A 15,655-nucleotide genomic window follows, 5' to 3' on the forward strand; every position below is an offset into this window, starting at 1 on the left:
GCAGACATTTGATGAGAGCCTTCGTTTTATTTTTATTTATTTTTTCCAATAATAAACATTTGATAAGAGCTTATCTACACAACAAGCTTTTTCTGTTAGAAGAAGACATTTGATAAGAGCTATCCATGCTAAAGTTACAACAACTATCTTATATGTGTTAATGCCAATTACAATTAAAAGACACAATAATTTTATAAAATTCGTGCCGAAAGTACGGGTATTAACTAGTGCTTTAATATAGAGAGGTAAATGTGATATAAAGATTCTTGGAGGAAAAAAAATACAGTTTAACTTTTTACTTTGTGCACCAATATAATAGTTTCAATTCTGACTAATGTATTTTGGTTGATTAAATTAATCTACTCCACTCTTTTATGGGCATGAATGCAGTATTGTATAGTCTAATAAAGTAAGACGGTATTTCTTTGTCAATTTCTTTACATAATTTCGAGTCTTTTTAAATCCCCATCCATTTTCAGGTTCGAACATGATAAAGAGTAAAGACCAACTAAACATTAGGCATAGTCTTGGATTAAATTAGGGGGTAGTACAAATTCCACTAAAAAAGATTACAAAATTACCTACCTAAGGAGTAAGGAGTAACAATCTCTTCATGCTACGCTCAAGACCTCATATATACCGTAACAGCGCAGGATAATAATCCAAGGGTGAAGGTCTCTAGGCGAACAAACTAAACAGCCGCAAGCTTTGTGCTCAAGTCAGAGCTATTAATCACGGTCAAACTAGTCAGTAAATTGAAGTTGGACCAAACCCCTTTTGTTTTCTTTCTTGAAACGGCAACTTTAAAATATTTTTAACATTAATCCCTAGAAGGGCCGAAACCGAGTTTATTCGACCCTACTGGGCTACTTGTGGCTTGTGCCCATTCCCGCTATTTCCAGACTCTTCAACGAGGCTTTACACCTTGAAGAAGGTATCTATAATATTCCCCTCGTTATCTAACTTTCGTTACATGCAACTTCAAATACGTACATGATCATTAATATTTCTTTTCTATTGCAGGCTTTTGAAACTCGTTGTCTCTCGTGATATATCTATCGGTGTTGGTATAGTAAGATAGAAGGTAAAAGTTTTGGTAGTGTTGGTATCGTTAGCTTATTATAGGTAACAAATATGTTAGGCAGAGAATGAATTTCTTCCACACTAGACGTACATCCAATAATTTAACTGGTCAGCAACAAGTGTAGGGACTTGTCAATTTATTACGAACGCCGTGTTTTATTTCATCGTTTTAAGTTTTAATCCTGCCCGACTAGTTTTTTTAGCAGTTTATTTAGTATGAGTACCTCTCTTGAGATTTACTTCATTTTTTTTTAATCAATTACTTCATTTTTTATCTATGGATTTATTCTAATTCATAGTTGTTGCGTTTTTCCAGCAAGATGGGTTTATCGACGGCTACATTACCCTCTCTTCATGTGCCTAGGCTTCACCAAGGTATCGATTTTGAGTAAAAAAAGAAAAAAATGGTATTTCATGCACTATATATTAAGGTTCCATAAGTAATCAATACCTGCTTTTTATTTAAGTTGGAGGATTTTGGTATGTGATGCATATTTTCAGGGGTGGTCTTGTTGAGCGCTTTGAAAGCATGGCAGTCTACTACTGTACTATGTTTAAGTCTTTGAGCAAGTCCCACTTCTTGATCCATTTAAGTAATTAGATATGTTGGAGAATTCATTAATGGTGATTTTTAATTACATAGAACATGTTCTATCTACGGAAGAAACAGAACACTAACAGAAGAGTAAGATATGACTTTTTTAAATCAAATCCACATCAGTTTTCATATTCATATGTATGTTGATCAGATACATGTTTTGGTTGAATACATATATAACTAAATGCCCTGAAGTCATGCATGCTTAATTGCAAGTTTGCAGCTTCGAATAATCGAATTACATTATCTGATTTTAGATTCTTTGTTTGTAGACTTTTACCCTCTGGTTTGCGGCGCTGCATTACTGATACATACATGTAGAACAGCACGCCCATACACGCATGGCATCCACCCTGGGAGATCTCATCAGTTAGGGATTAGAACACAAGCTCAAGCTTTCAAAAGTAAAAGACTTGTTGCACAAGCTAATCGAGTTCCACCTGCACCTGTTATCAAAGGGCGTCCTACTCAAGTGCAGTCAGCTGCTGCAATATGTGCTTCTGCATTTGTAAGTTGGTTGTTCTATCTTTCTTCTCACTTTTTCAAGATTGGAATTGTTAAGGAATCACAAAACCACTAACCTTAAGTGAGTGGTGGGCACAAATCTTTTATATGGAATAATCAATTTAGCAAATGATCAAGTCACGCAGAACATTTCAATATTCAAGAGGGGGCAATGAGTGAACGTATGAAAACATCAAAGATACAGCTATAAAACTATGTTGTCAACTTGCCATACGTGGAATTGGTTGTATGGATTTCTTTTACATTTGCTGGAAGGCCAATGTACTAAAAATAACTTTTTTCTTTCATTGTTTTACAGAATGTCAGTTGCGGAGCAACTGCAACCCAAACTCTTACTCGAGAATCATCGCGTACTAGCACTATTTCAGATCCACGTAATGACCTTCTGAACCTGTAATTAGTTGCTGTAGCCTATAGATCGCATATTTGTTTCATTGGAGATCCTGTAGAATCAGCTAATGAACAAATTCAGAACTATGTATCAAGATGATGGGATATGATTTTAGAAATGAGCACTTATACTCTGATTCCCTAAAACAGCTTACTCTCTAGCTGAATTCCATTGATTTTTATTGATATGCATGTGGTTGCGTAGCTCCATACGGATCAATGGTGATCAGTTAGGGTTTGCAGAGTCAGTTTTTGCCTTTTTTGGAGTTAGCATATATTATTTCTTAGAAACTATTTCTGTTTCTTTTGTATGTTTTAGTCTGAAAATTTGTTCATGCATGGTATCTGTCAGGCAAGGAATCGGTCCCAGAGCTCGACCATGGTGGATCGGGATTTGGAGGGATTAGAGTAAAAGCCGACGCCTTACTATCGTGGAGACAACGGTGGGGGTGGGGGTGGTGGACGACCTCCCCCCACAAGTAGGGAATTCCCGTGGGGAGATTACTGGTTTTTGATATTTCTTTTCCTTCTACATTTCATTTTGAGGGAAGCTTTAGGAATGAGTAAGCACAAGTATAAAGATGGAAGAAATAAACCGCTTCGATTATTTGTATGAAATCAAATATCCATTTGGAACAATAATCCCACCCCTTATACAAAATTCTTTCATTTGCCATATTTTTTTTCTGTTTTAGAATTCAGAATGTGATCTTAATTTGGCTGGGTTTATTTTCTTATCCCCCATAAGTTTGAAGTCATTCTGCTATGGAGGGCTTGCCTGAGAGATTACACCTACCACTACTGCTACTTCTTGATGCTTAAGAGTACATTAATGCTACTGGTGAGGGCACAGGTAGCACAATCTGATCCACCATGAAACTGAGGAATACTAAATCATTGTCTGCGTACAAGTGTTTCATGTATACAAGACTACAAGAGTACCATATATTATCATATTAAAAGGAGTTTGATACTGGAACAAGATGAAGAGGAGTTTTCTTGTTGACTGTAAGCCCAAAAGCTTCAGTCATGTCTAATTCCTCCTCTGCACCGCCAGGAAATTCCCAATCAAACCAGCATAAAAGGTTGGCAAGGACAAGCTCAGCAACCGCTATGCCAAATGACAACCCACGGCATCCCCTTCTTCCCGAACCAAATGGAATGTATTCATAGTCTTGGCCTTTGATATCAATAAAATTGTTGCCAAATCTCTCCGGAATAAACTCCTCAGGGTTCTTCCAAATATTCGGGTCCCTTTGGATTGCACATGCATTAATGAAAACTCTTAATTTAGAGGGTACATGGTAGCCTTTCACAGTAGTAGTTGTAGTGGATTCCCGTGGAACCATCAAAGGAAGGGGCGGATGTAGTCTCAAAGTCTCTTTGATCACATACTTCAAGTATTCCATTTCAGAAATGTCATTTTCATTTCTTTTTAATTTCTTACCTGTGACTCTTCTTACCTCTTCCTGTGCTATCTTCATTTTATCCGGGTTCCTTAAGAAGCTCAGCTATCGCCCATTCTATGGTTGTTGATGTTGTATCAGTTCCACCGACGAACATGTCCTGCAGATTAGAGGCAACTAACATTAGTGTTTTGTACGGAGAAGAGGTGGATAATATTTGATGCGTCAGATAAAATATTACTGTTGTTCATCAAAGGGTATTACTGTTTAAAATAGAGCTATAGAATGAAATGCGTAAAGCATAGTGTCAATCATTAGAGGTGGCATGAAAGTGGGCAACTGTATGGAGAAGAAAGAGACCAATACTATTGCTTTGATACTGTCTTGAGTGAATTTGACATTGAGAATACTGTTCTTTTGTACATGGTCACATGGAGTAGAAGACATGTTTCATTCGCAAGACATGCTCGTCGATGACTTGATCCAAAATAATATCTATCTTGAAAGCTTTTTAATCCTCCTATTGAAACCTGTGAGCAGTTCCATCCATCCCAACCATGGAAATAAGTCCCCGAAACTGAAAGCTCCAAAGAGATGCAGCAATTCCCTGGACAAGTCCCCAAATTTGTTTTTACTATCTTTATCTTCATGTTTTATGCTTAGAGAACACCTAGAGACTATGTCATTGGAGAGACAGAGCAACATCTCACTTAAATTGACTGGAGTTCCTACCAAACGTGAACGAGATATCTTTTCGATCATAAGGGTGATTTCTTCTTCTCTTACAAAATTGAAGGACTGGACCATCTTCAAACTCAAGAGTTCGGTCACAGAAATCTTCTTTACTTGTCTCCAATAATCACCGTGAAGGTGCAAAGCCTATATCGCCATATCGGTGCAACCATACAAAATTAATTTAGCAGCAGTTGTGGATGTTCTACTTGCAAACGCAATATCCTGAGTTTTCATAACCTCTCTAGCCATCTCTGCTGATGAACTACAAGAGTTGGTGTCTGTCCCAAGTGCAATAGTATTAATGGACCATACTGTCTCGAGAGGTCTCGAAGAGATTGATAAACTAGAGTGCCTAGCTGGTGAAGATTTCCAATGAACGGGAGTTTTGGTGGAGAAGGTGGTAAGTTTCGTTTCTCTAACTGAACACCAAGTACAAGCCTGAGAGCAGAACAGAAACGAAGAATATGAAAAGCAGACACTGCTACAGGATGAAGTAGAAATGTTAGTAAAGCCATTGTTCAGGTTATGGTGGTTCCATCAGAGCTAAAATACTGTTTCTTATAGTGGAACTCCGAACTATTTCAGATTCTGACACTGGTACCACTTTCCATGTGACAAACGTTATTAATCTCCAACCAATGTTTCTTTTGGGTTTACCATTTTCTGTAGACAGTTGTTGTCACAGTCAACAATATTCTTAATACAGGACGCAATAATACAGGGGCCAGCCAACAAAACTTCGCATGTTTCATGCATGAGTATATCAGTTCTGTAACCAAGAACTTTTCCAGTTGCATTAACAGCAGATAAAAAACCTGGTCGAGTAACAAACACATACATTTGGAGTTTACTGTCCACTCTGTACTCCATGCCTATCTAGAGAATTGACCTCGCAGTACGGTATCTCACATATGCCCTCAATCTGAGGAATAATAATGTTGCTTTGTTCCCCAATTCGTGTTCAAGTGTGCAAAACAGTTAATGAAACTCTATAATCACCTTGTAATTAGTGTAAATAAACATGCCATGAAAAATGGGCTACAAGCATTGCTCAAAACTCTCACACTTTACATAGAACAAGGTTGGCGGCCACGTTTACAAGGGTTGCTCGCCCACAGTTCTACATAGACAGTGGTAGCAGCATTCTTCTCTTCTTTTTCCTGTTTAGTCGAACTTGTTTGGTGATTTTCATGCATAAAAGCAACAGCATCGTGATGATTATTAAGATGACTGCAAGTCGCATGTGGCTGAAGTATAACGAAATTGCTGAGAAAACTAAGAAAGCAAGAATAATAAGCTCCCATATTACTGAGACCACATCCACCCTGCAGTTGGAAAAGAGAATGATCATAGTTAGTGTCAAAGTTTGAGTGCAGTAGGATAAATTGAGTACATATCCACAAAATCTATATATTTCCAAATATATGTATATCTTATGGACAACAAAACTAAATAGTTCAATGTATTTTATTAGTCGGTATGGGAATTGCATCATTCAGGTTAGGTAGTCAAGCAAGTAATAACATATATACAATGCTAATTAACCAATTGACGCATCCATTTTCAAGAAAAGAATCGAGCTACGAAAACAACACTCGACCAACGTATAATGAGCATCCTTTAATGAGGACTCCAAGAAAGCACTCGAGATTGCTAAAGCCATGGCCTGATTTTTCTTATACAATACTCCTATGGCTGAGGTGCTCGAAATAATTTTATCATATCTTCTTATCTCATTTCTGAATCATTAGCAATGATTTCATATTGCCGCCTTACCCTTCAAATCTGACACATCATCACTTCGGGATTAAATCCTCTACTCATGGCATCTACAAAGAGGATTATTTTGAGAAGACAAATTTCTAGAACCATCAGAGACTATGATTGAATATAGTGTCCAAGATTCCAGAAAGCACTTTGCAGTATTCCATCATATATGCTTATCTCAGAAACCGTTTAGAATAATTTCTTTCTGCTCTGGCTTTAATATGCCTACAGAAGATTCTCGAACATGACCAGGGGAATCCTAAATGCTACAGCATAGAACCAACGGCTTAATCCCTTGTCACACAAAACACTTAAATAGCTTCTTCAACAGAGAGTGAAGTTTCCATGAAAGGCAATTAAGAAACTATTATGTAAACTCTACCAATGTACGTTTCATAAAGAAATGACAGCTAATTTCGTATTCGGATTGACAATTATTCGTTTAAAAAGATAATAAAAATCTAGATGCTAATACAATTGAATTATCAATGCAAAACGGACAAAACAAATAATGAATACCTGGAAGAAGAATTGTTGAGATTAGAAGTAGAAGTGAAGAAAGAAACGGAAGCCCATTCATTCTTTGACCGAATCTGATATTCTCTTAATTGCTCTGCTAGATTCGAACGCGTTATCATCCTCTCTTCTGTCTCTCTCCCCTCTATTCTTCAATTCTATATAAACTTTTTCAAACCATAGTAAAAAATCTCAAGCACTTCTTCCCCCCGATAGATGAACAAACAACTACAGGTGCACTTAACGGAGACTCCAATGCTTTAACTCTTAATTAACACCACATGCCCTCTTGGGCTTGGGCCTGGCCGTTTTAAACATTTACCGACTTTGGATTGATTCTTTTTATCTTTATTAATAATAATTTGGCGGCCCCACTCACTAAATCGTCGACACCAATTATTAGCCCCACATTCAAACAAGTGTCCATACCGACGCTACTAAAACTTCCATCTTAACACTACACGTGTCGACAGATCATCTGTCCAACACTCTACAAAGCATAACAGCTCACTGCCCAAGTATTCTTTCATTCATCTATAAATACCGATGCCATTCTATGTACAAAACTTCAAACCAACATCACTACTATCTCTACTACATACACAATTGCATTTAACAAGTTTACATTATGGATCAAGAACAACAGCATGCGACCCGTGCTGAAGGAGAGCAGAAAGATCGTGGGTTATTTGGCTTTTTGGAGAAAAAAGAAGAAAAGAAGCCCCATGATGAGTTGAGCGTTCCCGAGAAAGTAGAGGAGAAGAAACAGGGGGAGGAGAGTAAGCCTGGTTTCGTGGAAAAGCTTCACCGATCTAACAGCAGCTCTAGCTCCGTAAGTATATATACATATATAGCTTCTTAATTACTGATATGAACTCAATTACTGATGAATTTTATTGTTTGATTACTTCAGTCTAGTGATGAGGAAAACGCTCAAGGAGAGAAAAAGAAGAAGGGCTTGAAGGAGAAGTTGACAAAAAAGAAGGTAACAGCTGGTGATCACAAGGAAGAAGATAAAATACAACATGGAGAAGGGCTAACACAGCCAGAAGAGACAGAGGAGAAGAAAGGTTTCATGGAGAAGATTAAGGAAAAGATCCCCGCTAAGGACAAGAAGGCTGATGAACCCGCAGTTGTATATCATCCTACTGAAACAAAATTCCCCGAAGACGAAGCGAAAGAGCATAAAGGCATCATGGAGAAGATCAAGGAAAAGCTCCCCGGGCACAACCAGAATGGAGAAGAGAAAAAGGAGATATAGAATGGTCTAGCTGCACGCCTGCCACCCAATAAGAGTAGAGTTGAACCTTACTTGCTCTCTGATCTTTTCCATCACGGAACACCAGTTTTTGTTGCCATGCAACATGATATTGTGTTTGTGAGGCAGGATGCAGACCTATATATGTATGTGCTTGTGTTTGTTTTGTTGGGATGATATCTTACGAGATAGCCCTATTGGCTTTTGTATTTTTGTTCCTTTTTCATTTAATACAATTTAAACTTACGCAGCGAAAAAAAAAACTAGCCCTATTGGTCAGCTCTGCCTAGCTTGGTGCAACTTCTTGATCAAATTAGGTCTAGTTCTTTTTAAATTTCTATTGTGTCCACCTACCTTTGGATGCGAGTTTTTCCAATCTTTGACATGTTGGCTGCACAATATAATGAGCTCATGTCCAAAGAAACTTTTATATGGCTGTTTATTTTGGGGTAAAACTTATATCACGATCTCAATATTAGGGGATGAGTGCCAGCTAACAAAGTCAATCAAACTTTTTTGGGTTATGATACAAAAAGAGTTACTAATCTCATTTAAAAAAAATAATAATAAAATATTTATATCTCTACACTATATGATAGCCAGGTCTTTAGGAGTCCCACTTCAAAGCCGAACATGTATTTCCAATCTTTCTATTTTAAGATTTTAGAACCACCTCCCTTAATTATTTTAAATTTCTAATCACTTTTTTCTTTTTAAACAATTTGCAAAAAACTCTCCCACTTTACTAAAATTAGAATTAGTTTCATATTATTTAAAATAATTTAAAAAACCTCCTTCACATTACTGAAATTATATTCAACTCCTCCTAATATTTTTATATTATTTTTTAGATTAAAACTAAAATTCAAAAAATCATACTATCGGAGACATAGGTTAGAGCGACAAAAATCATACTATCCGAGAAATATTAGAGCGACAAGTTTAAAGACTTGAAAAAACACCGATGCGTAGCACGGTTCACATACTTGTATATATATATTACTTGTATATATATATAGATAGAGACACATTCTTATGCGCACATTATAGCCACTCTTTCTCTCTCCTCTCTCTCTCTCTCCACTTTATCCAGGAATATTTCATGAAAACAACCTCAACGAATATTTCACGTCCCCAAACCTTCACCGTGAAAACAACCTCAACGAATATTTCACGTCCCCAGACCTTCAGGTGATTGAGCAATGAGCAGTGGTCTTTTTTGAATCTGAGGCAGAAGTACTAAAAGTAACAAATTTGCCGCCATTGAAATCCTTATCTACCGGTGGAATTTAAAGGTTGGAGACCAGACGTTTTCTTCTGTTTGATAAAAGACCTTGGGGATTAAAGTATCTGGAGTTTCCCTTCACTTGAAAACCAGGATATGAAAGTCCACAAGAGAGATGAGATGAATTTGTCAGTCTAATCATGAATGAATGATTATTCTTCGATAATTTTGTAAAATTCGTGGAGTGTAACTTTGATACAACTTTGGTATGTCAGAGTAACAAAACCTAGTTCACATAAATTTTTAGTGTATCAAACTAATTTCAGATTCTCATATATATAGTGTATCAAACTAATTTCACATGTACAGCTGAGGCCATCTGAGGGTGAGGAAAAACCTATGTGAGGTCAACTCCGGGAGCAACGAAATTTTTTATAGAAACAAAATATTAGGAAGTACTTCTCTGCCTCATCCATTTTGTAGCAGATCACTTCTCTCCTGCCAATACTTCACATCCACCATGTATGCTGTTTGGGTCTGACTGACCATCGAGTCCCTGCCATTATCAATATACAGCACAACAACACTCAGTAAGAAATCACTCGTGCCCGATTTATAGTACTTTATGAACATATACTAATACAACAACACTGAAGAGAATATACCATGCTCCAAAAAAGAACTGCATCTCCTTTCACTAGTTTTACAGACATCCCTTTCTTGGTTTCCCTCCCACAACTGCACTCCCCGGTTCCAGCCTGAATTTTTTTGCAAAGTGCTATAAGAACCAAAATGGTCAAAACAAGGTCTACTAAACTCCAAGTTAAAAGGTTTCTGAAGATTTCTGGGATATACATAGAGGGAACAAAATTGTAAAAAGGACACAGTGAGTAACCCAACAAAGGACTTCTGTCCAAAAATTTGGTATAAGAGCAAAGGCTATGACCATCTAGAAGAACACAAGATATTGGACGGGCATTGGACGGGAGGATAGGGAAGCAATTCCAAGTGAATCAATCGAGGGGCAGCTTATGCTATCCCATAACAGATTTGAGGTGCTAAATACTGTGAATGAAAACCAAGAATCTAATGCACAAGGGATTTCTGATCAGAACTGTTGTGTTATTCTGATTAGAACTGTTGATAAAGTGGAGAGAGAGGAGAGAGAGGAGAGAGAAAGAGAGTGTGTGGGGTCAAAGAAAATCAATAAAAAGAAGAGAGAGGGTGGGGTCGGAGAAAAAAGTGGAGAGAAATGAGAGAGAAAAAAAATCACGTGAATTTGTTTGGTCCGGAAGTTTTTTTATCGGGAAAGTTCTCACTAGAGCAAAACTATATATATATTAAAGACCATGAATACTGAGTAGTTGAGAATACTCCCATGAATTCACGTCTGCACTCCCATGAATTCACGTCTGCCCTCATTTTTTCTCTAATACTGACACATCAGATTTTACAATAATTCGACATAAAAAAAGTAAATCTATGTTTTTTTTTTTTGCAGATTTCAATTGTTGGTAATCCAAAATAGATAAAAAAAACAAAACCCTTCTTTCCATACTCTCTTTTCAAATGTACAAAACACCCCTCTGCAAAAAAAAAAAAAATCATCTCTTCAAACCCTCTCATTTATTCTTCTTCCAAAATTAAACTAAAGTCATCCCTTCAAGCCCTCCATTCATCAAGTAAATCAAACTATTTTCAATCTTGGATTCTAAGTTCTCTAGGTCAGCACGTTCAATTCTAACCAATTCACTCATGAAAAGAGCAATCTGTTAGGTTTGGATTTCCCTCCAAAGAAGCAAGTGGCCAATTTAAATCATGGTTTGTTGAGGATCTCATACCAAGGATGTAAAAATGGTGTTTCTTTTCTACATTGTATACGTGGTGTCGCTTTGGTATTGGTGTGATCAATGGAGGAATCGAGCTCACTTGGCGATTCTACGAAGCATTCTACGAATATTTTGTTGTGATTGGGCTTTTGTCTATGCATTGATTTTCTTTGGTGGGGAGGCATACCTAATGGAAGAACTGGTTGTTGGGCATTCTTAAGAAAACTGGATGTACCGGCCTTGATTGTTATTATCCGTGGGAGGCGGCATTTTGCGAGGACTTGTTTTGAAGATGGCGGAGGTGAAGCGAAAACGACTTTTTGTTGTGATGAACTTGAGGGTTGAGGAACCAATGGTTTTACTTTCGGTGAGCGGGGAGTTGATCTGAACTAGAAAACAAACTATGACCTTGCGGATGCATGACTTGCTCACCTTTCTCAAGAACTTGATTTTCAGCGACCATAGTGAGACCATTCGCATGGGAGGACCGCATTGCCGATGTTGTGGATGGTGCCTCGGGATGTTGTTGTTGTTGTTGACGCGTTGTTGCCGCTTCAAGATTTGATTTGGCAAGTTACCCGGCGGCTTGGGGGTTTTGAACCAGCCCATGAGTTGCCATCCGAAGTTGTTTTGTTGGGATTGCGAAGATACATGATTCATTGGAGAAGAAAGAAGATGTTAACGAAAAGCGGTGAACATTTGGAGGGGGCACCGAATCTTTTGAGATGATGCTTCTTTGGATTTGGGAACTATTTTGCAAACGAAGAGGATACAAAATACCGCGGCTGTGGTTGCACATATGTGTCATTGTAGTATTGGAAGAAGCAACCGGTGTGCTGCTGGCGATTATGTTGATGCACGACCCTCGATGAAAGGCGCCTCTCTTAACAATCTGAAGCAAGTAAAGCCTGTTTGTTGAGGGGTCGTCAGTATGATTGCTTCCTTGGAGATGAGGGTGGTGATTGTTGCTGAGCACATGAGGCTGTTGGGTAGCACTCTAATTTTTTGTCCCGTTAGTTTTTATAAGGTATTGGAGTGCTAAAAGAGCAATATCAACATTTTTGCATCTGTATTCTTTATTGTTCTTTTATGAAAGCACTTAAGTGTGCCTTACACAGATACTATTACGGGTGCAATGTACAACTGTAAAGACGAGCATTTGGCTTCTATCATCAGTTTGAGAAGGGATTTAATTCTTCACAATTTGGCGTGAGGGCGAGGGCTCTTGAAATGAAGGATCAAATGAACAGGTTGTTTGATTGGCTATAGTTTAGGTGTTTACTATCTTAGTGGTTCATTATTTGGATTCTTAAAAATACGTTTTTCGTTATTGTCAGTGTTGATAGTGCTTGATTACTCGGGTAAGCCAACATCTCTTGGTGACGGGAAGGAATCCTAAAGGGTTGTTCTACTTTACCAAATGCATTTGAGATCAAGGAAAAGTAAAGGAAAAAAATGGGAAAATTGAAAAAGGACTACCTTTATCAAGTCTATGAATGACAACTATTTTGGTGTGTACATTGAATTCTTTATCTTATGTCCACTATACGTACAATAACACTTGTCTTTTTGATAAATGTCATATGTCTATTTCTAAAAAACTTTCTCTGACTATAGATTTTCATTATAGGTTTCTTGGTTGAAACAGCACTCAACACCAACCACTGGTGTTTGGTTCTCACCATCAAATGACAAGGTTTCATCCACGGCTTATTGATTTATGTGTTTAGTTATATGCACTTCTGATGGGAGTTCGAAATTTTCTAAAGAAAGAACTGAAAGTAATTGATGTCCTATTGTTTTTCAATATTGCAAATTATTGCTACTTTATAAGCACCCAAAACTGTATTATAAAAACTTGTAGAGACATAACATTTCGGTCAATTTTGTGCTTAATAATCATGAAATAATCGCATCTTCGTGCTTTTTGTAGGTTGGAACAACTAATGTAAAATTATGATAAAGCCGACATTTAAGCGCGGAATAGGGAGTATACACATGCTTTCCGATCAAGCCCATGTGAAGCCCAACAAATGCGGACTAAAGCCCAAAGACTCAAATAGTACGCGTAATCCAAATAAAAGCGGATTACGGGTAATGAAGCGTCAAACTTCGAAGCTCATATCTCTTGAACCCGGGACTCGAATCGCGACGAGTGAGCTTCCGGACGATCGGTCGCGACGAACTCTACGCATAGGCGGGGAAGTTGTAAAATGCCAAAAGACCGGTTGCCACTAGATTACTCGCACTAGGCGGGCCCATAAGATTTGATGAGTCATCATGCAAGTCAAGACAAAGGTGCAAATAATTGGTGCAAATTTGACACCTTGCATGAAGTTAATGAGTTGGTTGGATTTAGGTGATGATTATCTAAAAAATGAAAGGTGTCAAATGGGGTTAGTTGTGGATAAGTGAAAAAAATAAATTAGAGGGGAGTGTTTCCGTGGGAGAAGAAAAAAATGCTCTTTTATGTAAAGGGGGCTGATTTTGGGAGTTAGCTAGCTTTTACTTCCTTGACTTTTACTTTTCATTTACTTCCATGTCTTTACTTTTAGTTTTTAGTTTTTAGTTTTAAGAAAAAAAAGCTTGTAACTTGTTAATGGAGGACTACACCTTCTAGTTCTTGAATAAAACTTACGTTTTCCTTAGGTAATTAGTTGGCTTTGTATTCATTTCTTCTTTCTATCTCTTTTTACTTATCTTACTTGTAGTTTTAATCAAATACTAGGATCATGAGCTAAAACTCTCCCAAGGGGAGGGTTAATGATGCTCATGTGAGGATCAGGCTACAAATTTAGGATTCCAAAATCACTTGCTTAAAAGACTTAGGTTCTATTTTTTCATCTGTCCCAAAAATGAGAGATTGACAAATATCTGATCAATTGTTGTAAAGTAGAACTAGGAGTTGAAATGATATTTCAGAGATGAAATATCATTTCAATTCTACATGCTAGCATGATATGTTTAGAGATAGGTATATTATGTTAGGGATTTGAAATGGTAGTGACCTGTTTCGAAAAGACTTGTAGCTAGGCCTTGCATGAGTAGGATTAATCATTCCCTATCTTTCTCTCTCTTTCATTTAACTATAAACAAACTTACAAATTTTAGATAACTTGTGTAAAAAAAAATCTATTTATCAAATCCTTCTCACTTAGTTCTCTAAGGTGTAGATTTCAGTTGTGATCATTTAGATTCTTGTCTTAAAAGTTGGAACGAAATCCCTACTCGAACTAGATTGACATTCTAAAAGAAAAACAGTGAGTAAGGAATTATTGAGTTTTAGCATGTAGTAAGTTAACTTCTAAAAACACTGAAAAGTGCTAAGATCAACGCCAATGCCATTCTAAAGACCAAGGACTGTGCTTTGTAAACCTGGAATTGCTCCAAGGGGAAACCCCCCACGCTCATCCTTTCATATATTTCTTTTTCTTATGTTTTTTCCTTTTTTTTTTTAAAAAAATTTTCCGCATTTTTTGCTCTTGATAAACATTCCTATTTTGGTTGTCTTGACAGGTTCCAAATGCTAGGACCTGGAAACTAGGCTACAATAATCACTAAGCTTACTGTGAAACATTTGGTCTGTTGTGCACGTTTCTTTTATTTGGTGGACTTGCGGGAAGCTTGCAGGTTCCAAATTTTAAATATTTTTGCATGCTTCACATGTATGTAGTTATTATGTTGTAGTTAATGGATTATATTTTGCGTATTTGGTTAGTAATATGCATGAATCATGTGAATACTTTGTGAATATATATATCAGGTTAAGCTGGTCATGAATTACATATTAATGTATATATACATACAAATGGTAATGGTACTTTTTGCATGGTTATCTATATATATCTAAGTCACATGTTTAGCATATATATTACCGAATAAGTGGTTATTTGCATGTTCGCATATATAACTTAGGAGTTATACATAGTAATTAGGGTGTGTTTTGGTATTTTGGCCATAACTTTGGCTATGGTTCTCTGAATCACGCGTGTGAGCTCAATTCGAAAAGATCTCGACGGCGCGCATGCTGTCACCACCCAGCTTCGCTCGGTGGAGGTCATTTTCAAGGTCAAAATCAACTGTTTTCCCATCCAAAATCATCATTTTAGAAAATGGTGTTGTTTAATAAGTCGATTTTGTCATGAAAGAGGAGAACATTCCAACGAGGGTTAAAATCTGAGTTGGGTAAGTTGTTTCTAAACCCTACGGGGTGAAGCTGCTCTCTATATGACACTTGCAATCTCAATGAGTATTGACGAAATCGAATTATTATTCAATACAAAAGTCGTATTTTAGTCTAGGTAAAATACGTTGCCTGTTTAG

General features: G+C 37.2%; 4 protein-coding genes and 1 long non-coding RNA gene across 5 annotated transcripts; 2 read left to right on the forward strand and 3 right to left on the reverse strand.

The window, feature by feature from the left end:
* Positions 1-489: 489 nt before the first annotated feature.
* LOC147491738 (uncharacterized) lies at positions 490-3,334 on the forward strand. Its single transcript, XM_086566908.1, has 6 exons — positions 490-934; positions 1,024-1,084; positions 1,400-1,458; positions 1,954-2,189; positions 2,505-2,580; positions 2,949-3,334. Exons 3-6 carry the CDS (start codon positions 1,404-1,406, stop codon positions 3,077-3,079), a joined length of 498 nt encoding a protein of 165 aa, XP_086423034.1. The 5' UTR covers positions 490-934; positions 1,024-1,084; positions 1,400-1,403; the 3' UTR covers positions 3,080-3,334.
* A 131-nt stretch (positions 3,335-3,465) lies between these two features.
* Positions 3,466-5,559, reverse strand: LOC147491739 (cytochrome P450 71A1-like). The gene is given in 3 exon segments (XM_086566906.1): positions 3,466-4,098; positions 4,100-4,162; positions 4,363-5,559. Coding segments are annotated over 3 exon segments (696 nt in total). The 5' UTR covers positions 4,450-5,559; the 3' UTR covers positions 3,466-3,552.
* Positions 5,560-5,703: 144 nt separating this feature from the next.
* LOC147491740 (uncharacterized) lies at positions 5,704-7,301 on the reverse strand. Its single transcript, XM_086566909.1, has 2 exons — positions 7,024-7,301; positions 5,704-6,062 (listed from the first exon to the last, which is right to left on the reverse strand). The coding sequence occupies exons 1-2, from the start codon at positions 7,140-7,142 to the stop codon at positions 5,858-5,860; spliced, it is 324 nt and encodes a 107-aa protein (XP_086423035.1). The 5' UTR covers positions 7,143-7,301; the 3' UTR covers positions 5,704-5,857.
* Positions 7,302-7,545: 244 nt separating this feature from the next.
* LOC147491741 (uncharacterized) lies at positions 7,546-8,718 on the forward strand. Its single transcript, XM_086566907.1, has 2 exons — positions 7,546-7,852; positions 7,934-8,718. The coding sequence occupies exons 1-2, from the start codon at positions 7,649-7,651 to the stop codon at positions 8,279-8,281; spliced, it is 552 nt and encodes a 183-aa protein (XP_086423033.1). The 5' UTR covers positions 7,546-7,648; the 3' UTR covers positions 8,282-8,718.
* A 574-nt stretch (positions 8,719-9,292) lies between these two features.
* On the reverse strand, positions 9,293-10,673 carry LOC147491742 (uncharacterized). Its single transcript, XR_015198886.1, has 3 exons — positions 10,169-10,673; positions 9,437-10,059; positions 9,293-9,391 (listed from the first exon to the last, which is right to left on the reverse strand). It is a non-coding gene; the product is annotated as an uncharacterized LOC147491742 (long non-coding RNA).
* Between the last annotated feature and the right edge of the window lie 4,982 nt (positions 10,674-15,655).

The sequence above is a fragment of the Coptis chinensis genome, chromosome 6 (genome assembly GCF_015680905.1).
Source record: "Coptis chinensis isolate HL-2020 chromosome 6, ASM1568090v1, whole genome shotgun sequence".
Lineage (NCBI taxonomy): Eukaryota > Viridiplantae > Streptophyta > Magnoliopsida > Ranunculales > Ranunculaceae > Coptis > Coptis chinensis.